The 16063-nt window shown below is 47.9% G+C and overlaps 1 protein-coding gene across 1 annotated transcript in view; it reads right to left on the minus strand.

Annotated features, from left to right (window-relative positions):
- Positions 1-16063, minus strand: part of LOC110487865 (gamma-aminobutyric acid type B receptor subunit 1) — a 265484-nt gene that overhangs the window by 26783 nt on the left and 222638 nt on the right. The window contains exons 17-18 of the mRNA XM_036970908.1: positions 1250-1382; positions 647-763 (exon numbers count right to left, since the gene is read on the minus strand). Of these exons, the coding sequence (XP_036826803.1) occupies positions 647-763; positions 1250-1382 (250 nt within the window). The remainder of the gene's footprint in view (positions 1-646; positions 764-1249; positions 1383-16063) is intronic.

The following is a 16063-nucleotide window of genomic DNA, read 5'->3' on the forward strand; positions in this document are numbered from 1 at the left end:
GCAACCCAGGAGTAGAGTTAGTAGTAGTTCAGAGTTTGGACCGTATCCCAGCCTCCACTGCCTCCAAAGCCTCCACTGTCTCCCAGACTCCACAGCCTCCCAGACTCTACTGCCTCCACAGCCTCCCAGCCTCCACAGCCTCCCAGCCTCCACTGCTTCCCTGCATCCACTGTCTTCCAGCCTCCACTGTCTCCCAGCCTCCGAGCCTCCAGTGTCTCCACGCCTCCCTGCCTCCACTGACTCCCAGCCAGAAAGCCTCTCAGCCTCCACAGTCTTCCCAGACTTTCAGCCTCCCCATCTCAACTGCCTCCACTGCCTCCCAGCCGCCGAGGCTCCACTGCCTCCCAGCCTCCACGTCTCCCAGACAGAATGCCTCCCAGCCTCCCTGCCTCCAAGCCAGGCAGCCTCCCAGGCTCCCAGCCTCCACAGCCTCCCAGCCAGGAAGCCTCACAGCCTCTCAGCCTCCACAGCCTCCACAGCCTCCCAGCCAGGCAGGTACTCTTGTTTCTCTTTTTCATTCACCTTCCTTCCTTCCTTCTTTCCTTCTTTCCTTCTTTCCTTCCTTCCTTCCTTCCTTCCTTCCTTCCTTCCTTCCTTCCTTACCTTTTTTATGTTTCTTTAGCCAGTCATTCTCCTCTTTATTTACCTTCCTCTTCTCCTTCTTGTCGTCCTTCTTGGTGAAGACGGTGTGGACCCACCAGATCTTCGTGAACATAGAACCGTACGCCAGGCTGAAGCCCAGGCCAAGCAGCCACAGACGGAACTGGCCAGGGGGAATAGGGGAAAGAAATATCAATAATGAATTGTGTCTGTGCATTTATTAAACAATAACGATGCCCTTACGTAACTGGTGTGGCATAACAAATAAAAATACATTGTCAAATGTATTAATGTGTTAAATATAATAGTTATTAAAGAATTATTCATTTTCAAAAGTCTAAGTCAATACTTTCATTTGGCATTTACTGATAATGACCTAAACTACCCTCCTACAAGAATTCTACCATAAAACTCAATCCCCTATAATGCCTCAGTGGCAGGGCTCACTTCCTGTTAGCTGTAGGTGTAGTGTGAAGTTGCCCCCGGATGCTGATCTTGGGTCAGTTTTACATTTTCCTTACTATTGATTACGGTTAGGATCTGTACCTAGGGGAACACATCACCCCAGAGCTTTCCTGTACCCTTAAAACTCAAATCCCCCACACTGCTTTAGTGGTATGTCTCCACTTCCTGTGTACTTCCTGTGTACCTGGCAGACCACGGGGAACTGCTTCCTGTGTACGTGGTGTCCATCGAGGCCCAGAGGGAAGACAGCAGCCAGAGCCATCATACACCCCACTGCCGTCATGTTGTTCAGGTAGGGCTGGGAGTTCTGGATGTACCTGTCATAGACATACACACACACAAACACACACACACACGCGCACGCATGCACGCATGCACGCACACACACACACACACACTGATATTTCTGTCTGTCAGGCTCTATATCTCCCTCTACACGCATGCATGGTGACACACACACACACACACACACAATCTTCCTCTACACAATACCTCTGTCAGTCAGCCTCTTTATCTCTGAGACATTCACAGCATGCAGAAAGCCCAGACTGCCACACAGTGCAGGAAGATATTAGTTGTCTGTCACAAATGCAAACAAAGTTTGGGATTTAACTGTCAAAGCTCGCACACCGAGATGTGAATATCCTTGTTAAGAGTCACGCTGAAGAACATATACGCAGGATGTGTCAAGAAGAAGTGGGAATATTGGATAGCTCTGCCATGCTGATCATAAAAACAGCATAGACCAGTATAAATGTCCTGTTGGTCCATGCTGGTCTAGGCAGGTCAGTGCTGGTCGGATAATGGTCACGCAGGTCTGACCAGCATTGTCTGCCCAGCATGGTCTAACTGGTTCTGCTGGCAGACCAACATGGTCTAGCTGGTCTAGCTGGACTGACCAGCATAGTCTAGCTGGTTATGCTGGCAAACCAGCCTTCATTGTGTTTTCTTTCACAGCTTTCACTGTGTTTTTTGCTGGTGACCAACCTTCGCTGTGTTTTGGACACTGGTGAACAGCCTTCGCTGTGTTTTGGACACTGGTGACCAGCCTTCGCTGTGTTTTGGACACTGGTGACCAGCCTTCGCTGTGTTTTGGACACTGGTGAACAGCCTTCGCTGTGTTTTGGACACTGGTGAACAGCCTTCGCTGTGTTTTGGACACTGGTGAACAGCCTTCGCTGTGTTTTGGACACTGGTGAACAGCCTTCGCTGTGTTTTGGACACTGGTGAACAGCCTTTGCTGTGTTTTGGACACTGGTGACCAGCCTTCGCTGTGTTTTGGACACTGGTGAACAGCCTTCGCTATGTTTTGGACACTGGTGAACAGCCTTCGCTGTGTTTTGGACACTGGTGACCAGCCTTCGCTGTGTTTTGGACACTGGTGACCAGCCTTCGCTGTGTTTTGGACACTGGTGAACAGCCTTTGCTGTGTTTTGGACACTGGTGAACAGCCTTCGCTGTGTTTTGGACACTGGTGACCAGCCTTCGCTGTGTTTTGGACACTGGTGAACAGCCTTTGCTGTGTTTTGGACACTGGTGAACAGCCTTCGCTGTGTTTTGGACACTGGTGAACAGCCTTCGCTGTGTTTTGGACACTGGTGAACAGCCTTCGCTGTGTTTTGGACACTGGTGACCAGCCTTCGTTGTGTTTTGGACACTGGTGACCAGCCTTCGCTGTGTTTTGGACACTGGTGAACAGCCTTCGTTGTGTTTTGGACACTGGTGACCAGCCTTCATTGTGTTTTGGACACTGGTGAACAGCCTTCGTTGTGTTTTGGACACTGGTGAACAGCCTTCGCTGTGTTTTGGACACTGGTGAACAGCCTTCGCTGTGTTTTGGACACTGGTGACCAGCCTTCGCTGTGTTTTGGACACTGGTGAACAGCCTTTGCTGTGTTTTGGACACTGGTGAACAGCCTTCGCTGTGTTTTGGACACTGGTGACCAGCCTTCGCTGTGTTTTGGACACTGGTGAACAGCCTTTGCTGTGTTTTGGACACTGGTGAACAGCCTTCGCTGTGTTTTGGACACTGGTGAACAGCCTTTGCTGTGTTTTGGACACTGGTGACCAGCCTTCGTTGTGTTTTGGACACTGGTGACCAGCCTTCGCTGTGTTTTGGACACTGGTGAACAGCCTTCGTTGTGTTTTGGACACTGGTGACCAGCCTTCGTTGTGTTTTGGACACTGGTGAACAGCCTTCGTTGTGTTTTGGACACCGGTGAGCATCATAAGCTAAAGAAAAACCAGCATCACACCACATTATGCTGGCTTGCAAAGTGATGTTAATTCCTAGTGATGTGCAGGTCGCAAATGATTCGAGAGTCAGAGTGACTCGTTCATTTTAGTCGTTTGTTTGACCTGCTGGCCGCAATGAATTCTACAGCAGGATTAATACTCGCTCCTCGGGTTCAGGGCTTCAGAGACGTTCTCCGACCAGCAACTGTCTATCATGTGGGAAAATATATTGGGGGGTGGGGGGGGGTGGGGGGTGGGGGGGGGGTCCTGCTCTAATGTACAACATTTAAATAACTAAAACAAAAACTAAATCAAGCCCACTTCTAAAATATAGCCTTTCAGTGAACTTTGGCGATGGCGGCCCTGTGTAAGTATGTAAGTGTGTAAGTGTATAAGTGTATAAGTGTGTAAGTGTGTAAGTGTATAAGTGTATAAGCGTATAAGTGTGTAAGTGTGTAAGTGTATAAGTGTGTAAGTGTGTAAGTGTGTAAGTTTGTAAATGTGTAAGTGTGTAAGTGTGTAAGTGTATAAGTGTGTAAGTGTATACGTGTATAAGTGTATAAGTGTGTAAGTGTGCAAGTGTGTAAGTGTGTAAGTGTATAAGTGTGTAAGTGTATAAGTGTGTAAGTGTATAAGTGTATAAGTGTGTAAGTGCTTCGTCCAAAGCTTGTTGAATGCAGGCAACAAAAAAAATTATTGGATATTGAAAACAATTTTGGCATCTTAAAAAAGGTAGATTCAGAGGCCAATGGGCGGGTTTAGCTTTGGAAAAACAGGGTCATGTCACGCTGGAATAAAATATTTGGGAGACAGGGCGCAGGAATGCATAATAGGGGGGTTTTAGTTACCCAAATTACGGCGTGCCGTGTAAAGGCACGGGGACGAAGACCAAACAAACACGTAACAAAAACACAGGGTAGAAACCCAAACAAAAGAGTGAGGAGTACCTTGAATAAATAACACAAGCGCCCAATGATACCACACGGGACCAGACCCGTAATCACCTGCACAATGATACCACACGGGACCAGACCCGTAATCACCTGCACAATGATACCACACGGGACCAGACCCGTAATCACCTGCACAATGATACCACACGGGACCAGACCCGTAATCACCTGCACAATGATACCACACGGGACGAGACACGTAATCACCTGCACAATGATACCACACGGTACCAGACCCGTAATCACCTGCCCAATGATACCACACGGGACCAGACCCGTAATCACCTGCCCAATGATACCACACGGGACCAGACCCGTAATCACCTGCACAATGATACCACACGGGACCAGACCCGTAATCACCTGCCCAATGATACCACACGGGACCAGACCCGTAATCACCTGCACAATGATACCACACGGGACGAGACCCGTAATCACCTGCCCAATGATACCACACGGGACGAGACCCGTAATCACCTGCCCAATGATACCACACGGGACCAGACCCGTAATCACCTGCACAATGATACCACACGGGACCAGACCCGTAATCACCTGCACAATGATACCACACGGGACGAGACACGTAATCACCTGCACAATGATACCACACGGGACGAGACCCGTAATCACCTGCACAATGATACCACACGGGACCAGACCCGTAATCACCTGCCCAATGATACCACACGGGACCAGACCCGTAATCACCTGCACAATGATACCACACGGGACCAGACCCGTAATCACCTGCACAATGATACCACACGGGACCAGACCCGTAATCACCTGCACAATGATACCACACGGGACCAGACCCCGTAATCACCTGCACAATGATACCACACGGGACCAGACCCGTAATCACCTGCACAATGATACCACACGGGACCAGACCCCGTAATCACCTGCACAATGATACCACACGGGACCAGACCCGTAATCACCTGCACAATGATACCACACGGGACCAGACAGTAATCACCTGCACAATGATACCACACGGGACGAGACCCGTAATCACCTGCACAATGATACCACACGGGACCAGACCCGTAATCATCTGCACAATGATACCACACGGGACCAGACCCGTAATCACCTGCACAATGATACCACACGGGACGAGACCCGTAATCACCTGCACAATGATACCACACGGGACGAGACCCGTAATCACCTGCACAATGATACCACACGGGACCAGACACGTAATCATCCGCACAATGATACCACACGGGACCAGACCCGTAATCACCTGCCCAATGATACCACACGGGACGAGACCCGTAATCACCTGCCCAATGATACCACACGGGACCAGACCCCGTAATCACCTGCACAATGATACCACACGGGACCAGACCCCGTAATCACCTGCACAATGATACCACACGGGACCAGACCCGTAATCACCTGCACAATGATACCACACGGGACCAGACCCGTAATCACCTGCACAATGATACCACACGGGACCAGACCCGTAATCACCTGCACAATGATACCACACGGGACCAGACACGTAATCATCTGCACAATGATACCACACGGGACGAGACACGTAATCACCTGCACAATGATACCACACGGGACGAGACCCGTAATCACCTGCACAATGATACCACACGGGACCAGACCCGTAATCACCTGCACAATGATACCACACGGGACCAGACCCGTAATCACCTGCACAATGATACCACACGGGACCAGACCCCGTAATCACCTGCACAATGATACCACACGGGACGAGACCCGTAATCACCTGCACAATGATACCACACGGGACGAGACCCGTAATCATCTGCACAATGATACCACACGGGACCAGACCGGTAATCACCTGCACAATGATACCACACGGGACCAGACCCGTAATCATCTGCACAATGATACCACACGGGACGAGACCCGTAATCACCTGCACAATGATACCACACGGGACCAGACCCGTAATCACCTGCACAATGATACCACACGGGACCAGACCTGTAATCACCTGCACAATGATACCACACGGGACCAGACCCGTAATCACCTGCACAATGATACCACACGGGACCAGACCCGTAATCACCTGCACAATGATACCACACGGGACGAGACACGTAATCACCTGCACAATGATACCACACGGGACCAGACCCGTAATCACCTGCACAATGATACCACACGGGACGAGACCCGTAATCACCTGCACAATGATACCACACGGGACGAGACCCGTAATCACCTGCACAATGATACCACACGGGACCAGACCCGTAATCACCTGCACAATGATACCACACGGGACCAGACCCGTAATCACCTGCACAATGATACCACACGGGACCAGACCCGTAATCATCTGCACAATGATACCACACGGGACCAGACCCGTAATCACCTGCACAATGATACCACACGGGACCAGACCCGTAATCACCTGCACAATGATACCACACGGGACCAGACCCGTAATCACCTGCACAATGATACCACACGGGACCAGACCCGTAATCACCTGCACAATGATACCACACGGGACCAGACCCGTAATCACCTGCACAATGATACCACACGGGACCAGACCCGTAATCATCTGCACAATGATACCACACGGGACCAGACCCGTAATCACCTGCACAATGATACCACACGGGACCAGACCCGTAATCACCTGCACAATGATACCACACGGGACCAGACCCGTAATCACCTGCACAATGATACCACACGGGACCAGACCCGTAATCACCTGCACAATGATACCACACGGGACCAGACCCTGTAATCACCTGCAAAATGATACCACACGGGACCAGACCCGTAATCACCTGCACAATGATACCACACGGGACCAGACCCGTAATCACCTGCCCAATGATACCACACGGGACGAGACCCCGTAATCACCTGCACAATGATACCACACGGGACCAGACCCGTAATCACCTGCCCAATGATACCACACGGGACCAGACCCCGTAATCACCTGCACAATGATACCACACGGGACCAGACCCGTAATCACCTGCACAATGATACCACACGGGACCAGACCCGTAATCACCTGCCCAATGATACCACACGGGACCAGACCCGTAATCACCTGCCCAATGATACCACACGGGACCAGACCCGTAATCACCTGCACAATGATACCACACGGGACCAGACCCCGTAATCACCTGCACAATGATACCACACGGGACGAGACCCGTAATCACCTGCACAATGATACCACACGGGACGAGACCCGTAATCACCTGCACAATGATACCACACGGGACCAGACCCGTAATCACCTGCACAATGATACCACACGGGACGAGACCCGTAATCACCTGCACAATGATACCACACGGGACCAGACCCGTAATCACCTGCACAATGATACCACACGGGACCAGACCCGTAATCACCTGCACAATGATACCACACGGGACGAGACCCGTAATCACCTGCACAATTGTACCACACGGGACGAGACCCGTAATCACCTGCACAATGATACCACAAGGGACCAGACCCGTAATCACCTGCACAATGATACCACACGGGACCAGACCCGTAATCACCTGCACAATGATACCACACGGGACCAGACCCGTAATCACCTGCACAATGATACCACACGGGACGAGACCCGTAATCACCTGCACAATGATACCACACGGGACGAGACCCGTAATCACCTGCACAATGATACCACACGGGACGAGACCCGTAATCACCTGCACAATGATACCACACGGGACCAGACCCGTAATCACCTGCACAATGATACCACACGGGACCAGACCCGTAATCACCTGCACAATGATACCACACGGGACCAGACCCGTAATCACCTGCACAATGATACCACACGGGACCAGACCCGTAATCACCTGCACAATGATACCACATGGGACCAGACCCGTAATCACCTGCACAATGATACCACACGGGACCAGACCCGTAATCACCTGCACAATGATACCACACGGGACGAGACCCGTAATCACCTGCACAATGATACCACACGGGACCAGACCCGTAATCACCTGCACAATGATACCACACGGGACCAGACCCGTAATCACCTGCACAATGATACCACACGGGACCAGACCCGTAATCACCTGCCCAATGATACCACACGGGACCAGACCTGTAATCACCTGCACAATGATACCACACGGGACCAGACCCGTAATCACCTGCACAATGATACCACACGGGACCAGACCCGTAATCACCTGCACAATGCACGCTGCACAAAAGCCAAAACACAGGTACTCACACGACCAACAGGCATTGTAACAATAATCAACAGCCCAATGGTGAACTAAAGGGCACATTTATGCAAATTACAATCAGTGGGAATGGGGACCAGGTGTGTGTAATGACACAGTTCCAGAAGGATCCGTGACAGGGTCAGCTGTTATAAAATTGCCTTAATGTTGCTTTGCTTCTCACTTCTCCGATTTTTATAAAATGTATTTCTTTATTTTTTTAGCAAGGAAACAAAATGTTTCTGCCTTCATATAAGTACTATATAAGGAAACAATGTGCCTAGCATAAACTGGGACAAAAAAAATGTTGTTATGCCTAACATGACAATTCATATCATTTTTCCAAAATGAATTATTGTTAACTTAGATTTCAAAGCTATAAAAACTAAGAGAATAGCTAAATATGTTTAACCTCTGTGAATTGTGTCGATCTCTGTAATATCCTTTTTTTTTTTTAAGTTGTTCAATGATCAAAGTCATCAGGTCCAGTGAACATCCGAAAACATCCCATCTTCTCCCTCAAATGTACAGGCATTGAGCATGTTGCTCTACCAAGGAGAGGAGGTAACATGGAGATCCTACTACTGCAGAGGGAGGCCTACAGGATATCCAATTTAAAAACATTGACCCCTAGTGGTCTGAATATGGACTTTTGATCTCATGCCCATGCTCTTGTGACCAATTCTATTTTCAGTAAACAGGTCTTGTAAATGAATGTATTCTTTCTACAGCTTATCAGAGTACACCAAATATGTTCCCCCTGGTTGATGATGCTTACTATGCATTATGGTTGAACCAAAAGATTACATGTAACACGTTTTTTGTTGTTGTAAGGAACTGGAAATATTTAAATATATACACTACCGGTCGAAGGTTTTAGCACACCTACTCATTCAAGAGTTTTTCTTTATTTTTTTTACTATTTTCTACTTTGTAGAATAAACTCCTTCAAGGCTGTTGGAAAAGCATTCCAGGTGAAGCTGGTTGAGAGAATGCCAAGAGTGTGCAAAGCGGTCATCAAGGGAAAGGGTGGCTATTTGAAGAATCTAAAATAGAAAATCTATTTCTGATTTGTTTAAAACCTGTTGCGACGAGCAATCCCGTATCCGGGAGCGTAATTATAGCCTCAAGCTCATTACCATAACGCAACGTTAACTATTCATGAAAATCGCAAATGAAATGAAATAAATATTGGCTCACAAGCTTAGCCTTTTGTTAACAACACTGTCATCTCAGATTTTCAAAAAATGCTTTTCAACCATAGCTACACAAGCATTTGTGTAAGAGTATTGATAGCTAGCATAGCATTAAGCCTAGCATTCAGCAGGCAACATTTTCACAAAAACAAGAAAAGCATTCAAATAAAATAATTTACCTTTGAAGAACTTCGGATGTTTTCAATGAGGAGACTCTCAGTTAGTTCAGTTTTTCCAAAAATATTATTTGTGTAGGAGAAATCGCTCCATTTTGTTCATCACGTTTGGCTGAGAAAAAAACCCGAAAATTCAGTCATTTACAACTGCAAACTTTTTTCCAAATTAACTCCATAATATCAACAGAAACATGGCAAACGTTGTTTAGAATCAATCCTCAAGGTGTTTTTCACATATCTATTCGATGATAAGTCACTCGTGGCAGTTTGGTTTCTCCTCTGTTCAAAATGGAAAAATGAACGCACCTGGAGATTACGCAATAGTTTCGACGGAGGACACCGAGCAGACACCTGGTAAATGTAGTCTCTTATGGTAAATTTTCCAATGATATGCCTACAAATACGTCACAATGCTGCAAACACCTTGGGGAAACGAAAGTGTAGGCTCTCTCCTTGCACATTCACAGCCATATAAGGAGACATTGGAACACAGCGCCTCAAAAATCTGGCTCACTTCCTGTATGAAATTTCATCTTGGTTTCGCCTGTAGCATTAGTTCTGTGGCACTCACAGACAATATCTTTGCAGTTTTGGAAACGTCAGTGTTTTCTTTCCAAAGCTGTCAATTATATGGATAGTCGAGCATCTTTTCGTGACAAAATATCTTGTTTAAAATGGGAACGTTTTTCATCCAAAAATTAAATACTGCCCCCAGAGGTTCAAGAGGTTAACACTTTTTTTGGTTACTACATGATTCCATATGTGTTATTTCACAGTATTGAGGTCTTCACTATTATTCGCTTTGTCATTATACGGTATTGTGTGTAGATTGATGAGAAAGAAAGAAATTAATCAATTTTAGAATAAGGCTTTAACGTAACAAAATGTGGAAAAAGTCAAGTGATCTGAATACTTTCCTAATGCTCTGTATGTTCTGTTAAAGGGACTGAACATAGGATATTCACGTACATATTGTTTTATGCAGACTGATATTTATCTTTTGATAATGAGAAGTGTGAATTTATATTTTTCTACAAAGAAATTATAATGAACCAGATAATTGACCGTCGGAAAAAATATGTTTATTAAATTCTATTGAGAGAACCAGCCAACATTCTCATGTCTCATAAGTTCTCCTATTTTACAGGAAACACATCATTTGTTTTCCTTATCTCAATCCTGAGACCTGTAACAAACACGTCATAAAACCATGAATTTTGTTTTTTTGAATTACAGTAACGTTTTATCCTAAGCCTCAAATAAAACGAGGTTAGCTACAAAACTGTAAATGTTTCTCTCTAACCAATTTGTGCTTTTTGAGGTTGTTTCGGGGTTTTTTTTAAATCATTCTTTTTCCATTTTAGGTTTAAAAACATTATTTTTTTTTTTTTACATTAAATGCACTATGTGGGTTGAATTCTGTAACAACACAGATTTTAACAATTAATAAGAGTCCCATGACGGTAGTGACTGCCCATTACTGCTTATCATTTATTAACCATCATTTATACACAGTATGACTTTAATTAAATATTTCAGTTGTTGTGTATATTACATTGGTTTTAGGCCAATTTCATTACTTTATTATTTCATTCCCAGTCAGCATCTCACCTCAAGTCAAAATGTATTTGTCACGTCGAACATAACAGGTGTAGTTTCACGACTTCCGCCGAAGTCGGTCCCTCTCCGTGTTCGGACGGCGTTCGGCGGTCGACGTCACCGGCCTTCTAGCCGTCGCCGATCCACTTTTCATTTTCCATTTGTTTTGTCTTTGTTTTACACACCTGGTTTCAATTCCCCAATGACATGTTCATTATTTAACCCTCTGTGTTTTCCCCGTGGTTTTTGTGCATGTTTGTTTATTGTAAGTTCGGTCCGTTGTTTGTGGGCCTGGTGTTACTTCATGTATTTTGATATTTTGAGTAAAGTTCCTTGCGTTACTCATCTCTGCTGTCCTGCGCCTGACTCCTCTGCACCAGCTACACCCAGATCCTTACATGTAGACCTCACCGTGAAATGACAACTTACAAAGCCCCTAACCAACAATGCAGTGACTCCTCTACACCAGCTACACCCAGACCACTACATGTAGACCTCACCGTGAAATGACTACTTACAAAGCCCCTAACCAACAATGCAGTGACTCCTCTACACCAGCTACACCCAGACCACTACATGTAGACCTCACCATGAAATGACTACTTACAAAGCCCCTAACCAACAATGCAGTTCAAGAAATAGAGTTAAGAAAATATTTACTAAAACTAAAGTATAAAATAAAATAAAAAGTAACACAATAACATAACAATAACGAGGCTACAGTGCCTTGCGAAAGTATTCGGCCCCCTTGAACTTTGCGACCTTTTGCCATATTTCAGGCTTCAAACATAAAGATATAAAACTGTATTTTTTTGTGAAGAATCAACAACAAGTGGGACACAATCATGAAGTGGAACGACATTTATTTGATATTTCAAACCTTTTTAACAAATCAAAAACTGAAAAATTGGGCGTGCAAAATTATTCAGCCCCCTTATGTTAATACTTTGTAGCGCCACCTTTTGCTGCGATTACAGCTGTAAGTCGCTTGGGGTATGTCTCTATCAGTTTTGCACATCGAGAGACTGACATTTTTTCCCATTCCTCCTTGCAAAACAGCTCGAGCTCAGTGAGGTTGGATGGAGAGCATTTGTGAACAGCAGTTTTCAGTTCTTTCCACAGATTCTCGATTGGATTCAGGTCTGGACTTTGACTTGGCCATTCTAACACCTGGATATGTTTATTTTTGAACCATTCCATTGTAGATTTTGCTTTATGTTTTGGATCATTGTCTTGTTGCAAGACAAATCTCCGTCCCAGTCTCAGGTCTTTTGCAGACTCCATCAGGTTTTCTTCCAGAATGATCCTGTATTTGGCTCCATCCATCTTCCCATCAATTTTAACCATCTTCCCTGTCCCTGCTGAAGAAAAGCAGGCCCAAACCATGATGCTGCCACCACCATGTTTGACAGTGGGGATGGTATGTTCAGCTGTGTTGCTTTTACGCCAAACATAACGTTTTGCATTGTTGCCAAAAAGTTCAATTTTGGTTTCATCTGACCAGAGCACCTTCTTCCACATGTTTGGTGTGTCTCCCAGGTGGCTTGTGGCAAACTTTAAACAACACTTTTTATGGATATCTTTAAGAAATGGCTTTCTTCTTGCCACTCTTCCATAAAGAACAGATTTGTGCAATATACGACTGATTGTTGTCCTATGGACAGAGTCTCCCACCTCAGCTGTAGATCTCTGCAGTTCATCCAGAGTGATCATGGGCCTCTTGTGTAACGGTTTTCTTCGTGAGAAGGAGAGTCGGACCAAAATGCGGCGTGTCTATTGCAATCCATGTTTAATGAATTAACACACTAAACACAAACACTACCAAAACAATAAACTTAACAAAACCCGAAACAGCCTATACTTGTGTATCCTAACACAGAACAATGACATCAGGACACTAAGGACAATCACCCACGACAAACTCAAAGAATATGGCTGCCTAAATATGGTTCCCAATCAGAGACAACGATAAACACCTGCCTCTGATTGAGAACCACTTCAGACAGCCATAGACTTAGCTAGAACACCCCACTAGCTACAATCCCCACACATACACACCACATACAAAAACCCATGCCACACCCTGGCCTGACCAAATAAATAAAGATAAACACAAAATACTTTGACCAGGGTGTGACAGAACCCCCCCCCTAAGGTGCGGACTCCCGAACGCACCTCAAAACAATAGGGAGGGTCCGGGTGGGCGTCTGTCCATGGTGGCGGCTCCGGCGCGGGACGTGGACCCCACTCAATCAATGTCTTAGTCCCTTCTCCTCGCGTCCCTGGATAGTCCACCCTCGCCGCCGACCATGGCCTAGTAGTCCTCACCCAGAACCCCACTGGACTGAGGAGCAGATCGGGACTGAGGGGCAGCTCGGGACTGAGGCAGCTCGGGACTGAGGGGAAGCTCAGGAGTGAGAGGAAGCTCAGGAGTGAGAGGAAGCTCAGGCAGGTTGATGAATCTACCTGGCTGGCTGGTGGTTTCGGCAGATCCTGGCTGACTGGCAGATCTGGAAGAGTCTGGTCGACTGGCAGATCTGGAAGAGTCTGGTCGACTGGCAGATCTGGAAGAGTCTGGTCGACTGGCAGATCTGGAAGAGTCTGGTCGACTGGCAGATCTGGAAGAGTCTGGTCGACTGGCAGATCTGGAAGAGTCTGGTCGACTGGCAGATCTGGAAGAGTCTGGTCGACTGGCAGATCTGGAAGAGTCTGGTCGACTGGCAGATCTAGAAGAGTCTGGTCGACTGGCGGATCTGGAAGATTCTGGTCGACTGGCAGATCTGGAAGATTCTGGTCGACTGGCAGATCTGGAAGAGTCTGGTCGACTGGCAGATCTGGAAGAGTCTGGTCGACTGGCAGATCTGGAAGAGTCTGGTCGACTGGCAGATCTGGAAGAGTCTGGTCGACTGGCAGATCTGGAAGAGTCTGGTCGACTGGCAGATCTGGAAGAGTCTGGTCGACTGGCAGATCTGGAAGAGTCTGGTCGACTGGCAGATCTGGAAGAGTCTGGTCGACTGGCAGATCTGGAAGAGTCTGGTCGACTGGCTGCTCTGGCTGCTCCATGCTGACTGGCTGCTCCATGCTGACTGGCAGCTCTGGCTGCTCCATGCTGACTGGCTGCTCTGGCTGCTCCATGCTGACTGGCTGCTCCATGCTGACTGGCGGCCCTGGCTGCTCCATGCTGACTGGCGGCCCTGGCTGCTCCATGCTGACTGGCGGCCCTGGCTGCTCCATGCTGACTGGCGGCCCTGGCTGCTCCATGCTGACTGGCAGCTCTGGCGGCTCCTTGCAGACTGGCAGCTCTGGCGGCTCCTTGCAGACTGGCAGCTTTGGCGGCATCCTGCAGAAAGGCAGCTCTGGCGGCTCCTTGCAGACTGGCAGCTCCTTGCAGACTGGCAGCTCCTTGCAGACTGGCAGCTCCATGCTAACTGGCAGCTCTATGCTAATTGGCAGCTCTATGCTAACTGGCAGCTCTATGCTAACTGGCAGCTCTATGCTAACTGGCAGCTCTATGCTAACTGGCAGTTCTAAACAGGCGGGAGACTCCGGCAGCGCTGTAGAGAAGGAAGGCTCTAACAGCGCTAAACAGGCGGGAGACTCCAACAGCGCTGGAGAGGAGGAGGGCTCCGACAGCGCTGGACAGGCGAGGCGCACTATAGGCCTGATGCGTGGTGCTGGCACTGGTGGTACTGGGCCGAGGACACGCACAGGAAGCCTGGTGCGGGGAGCTGCTACCGGAGGGCTGGGGTGTGGAGGTGGCACAGGATGGGTTAGACCGTGAAGGCGTACTGGAGATCTTGAGAGTGGTGCTGGCACAGGACGTGCAAGGCTAGGGAGGTGCACAGGAGGCCTGGTACGTGAGACTGGCACCATCTTAACCAGCCGACTAACACGCACCTCAGGACGAGTATGGAGCGCTGACCCAGGTGCCATCAAATCCCCGACACGCTCCGTCGGGCGAATTCCATGTTTAAAACACCAACACAGCAACTCCCTCATTTCTCTCTCCTCCAATTTCCCCATTAACTCCTTCACAGTCTCTGTTTCGCTCACCTCCAACACCGGCTCTGGTCTCCTCCTTGGCTCCTCACGATAAACAGGGAGAGTTGGCTCAGGTCTGGCTCCTGACTCTGCCACACTCTCCCTGAGCCCCCCCCCAAGAAATTTTTGGGGCTGACTATGGGGCCTCCGTCCGCGCCGCCTTGCTTGCTTCGCAAACTCCATTCTCCTATATCCTTCCGCGCACTGCTCCATCGAATCCCAGGCGGGCTCCGGCACTCTCCCTGGGTCGACCGCCCACCTGTCTATCTCCTCCCAAGAAGTATAGTCCATACTGTACTCCACTTTGGGCTGTTCTTGCCTGTTGACACGCTGCTTGGTCCCTTTGAGGTGGGTGATTCTGTAACGGTTTTCTTCGTGAGAAGGAGAGTCGGACCAAAATGCGGCGTGTCTATTGCAATCCATGTTTAATGAATTAACACACTAAACACAAACACTACCAAAACAATAAACTTAACAAAACCCGAAACAGCCTATACTTGTGTATCCTAACACAGAACAATGACATCAGG

This window comes from Oncorhynchus mykiss, chromosome 32, assembly GCF_013265735.2.
Source record: "Oncorhynchus mykiss isolate Arlee chromosome 32, USDA_OmykA_1.1, whole genome shotgun sequence".
Taxonomy (NCBI): Eukaryota; Metazoa; Chordata; class Actinopteri; order Salmoniformes; family Salmonidae; genus Oncorhynchus; species Oncorhynchus mykiss.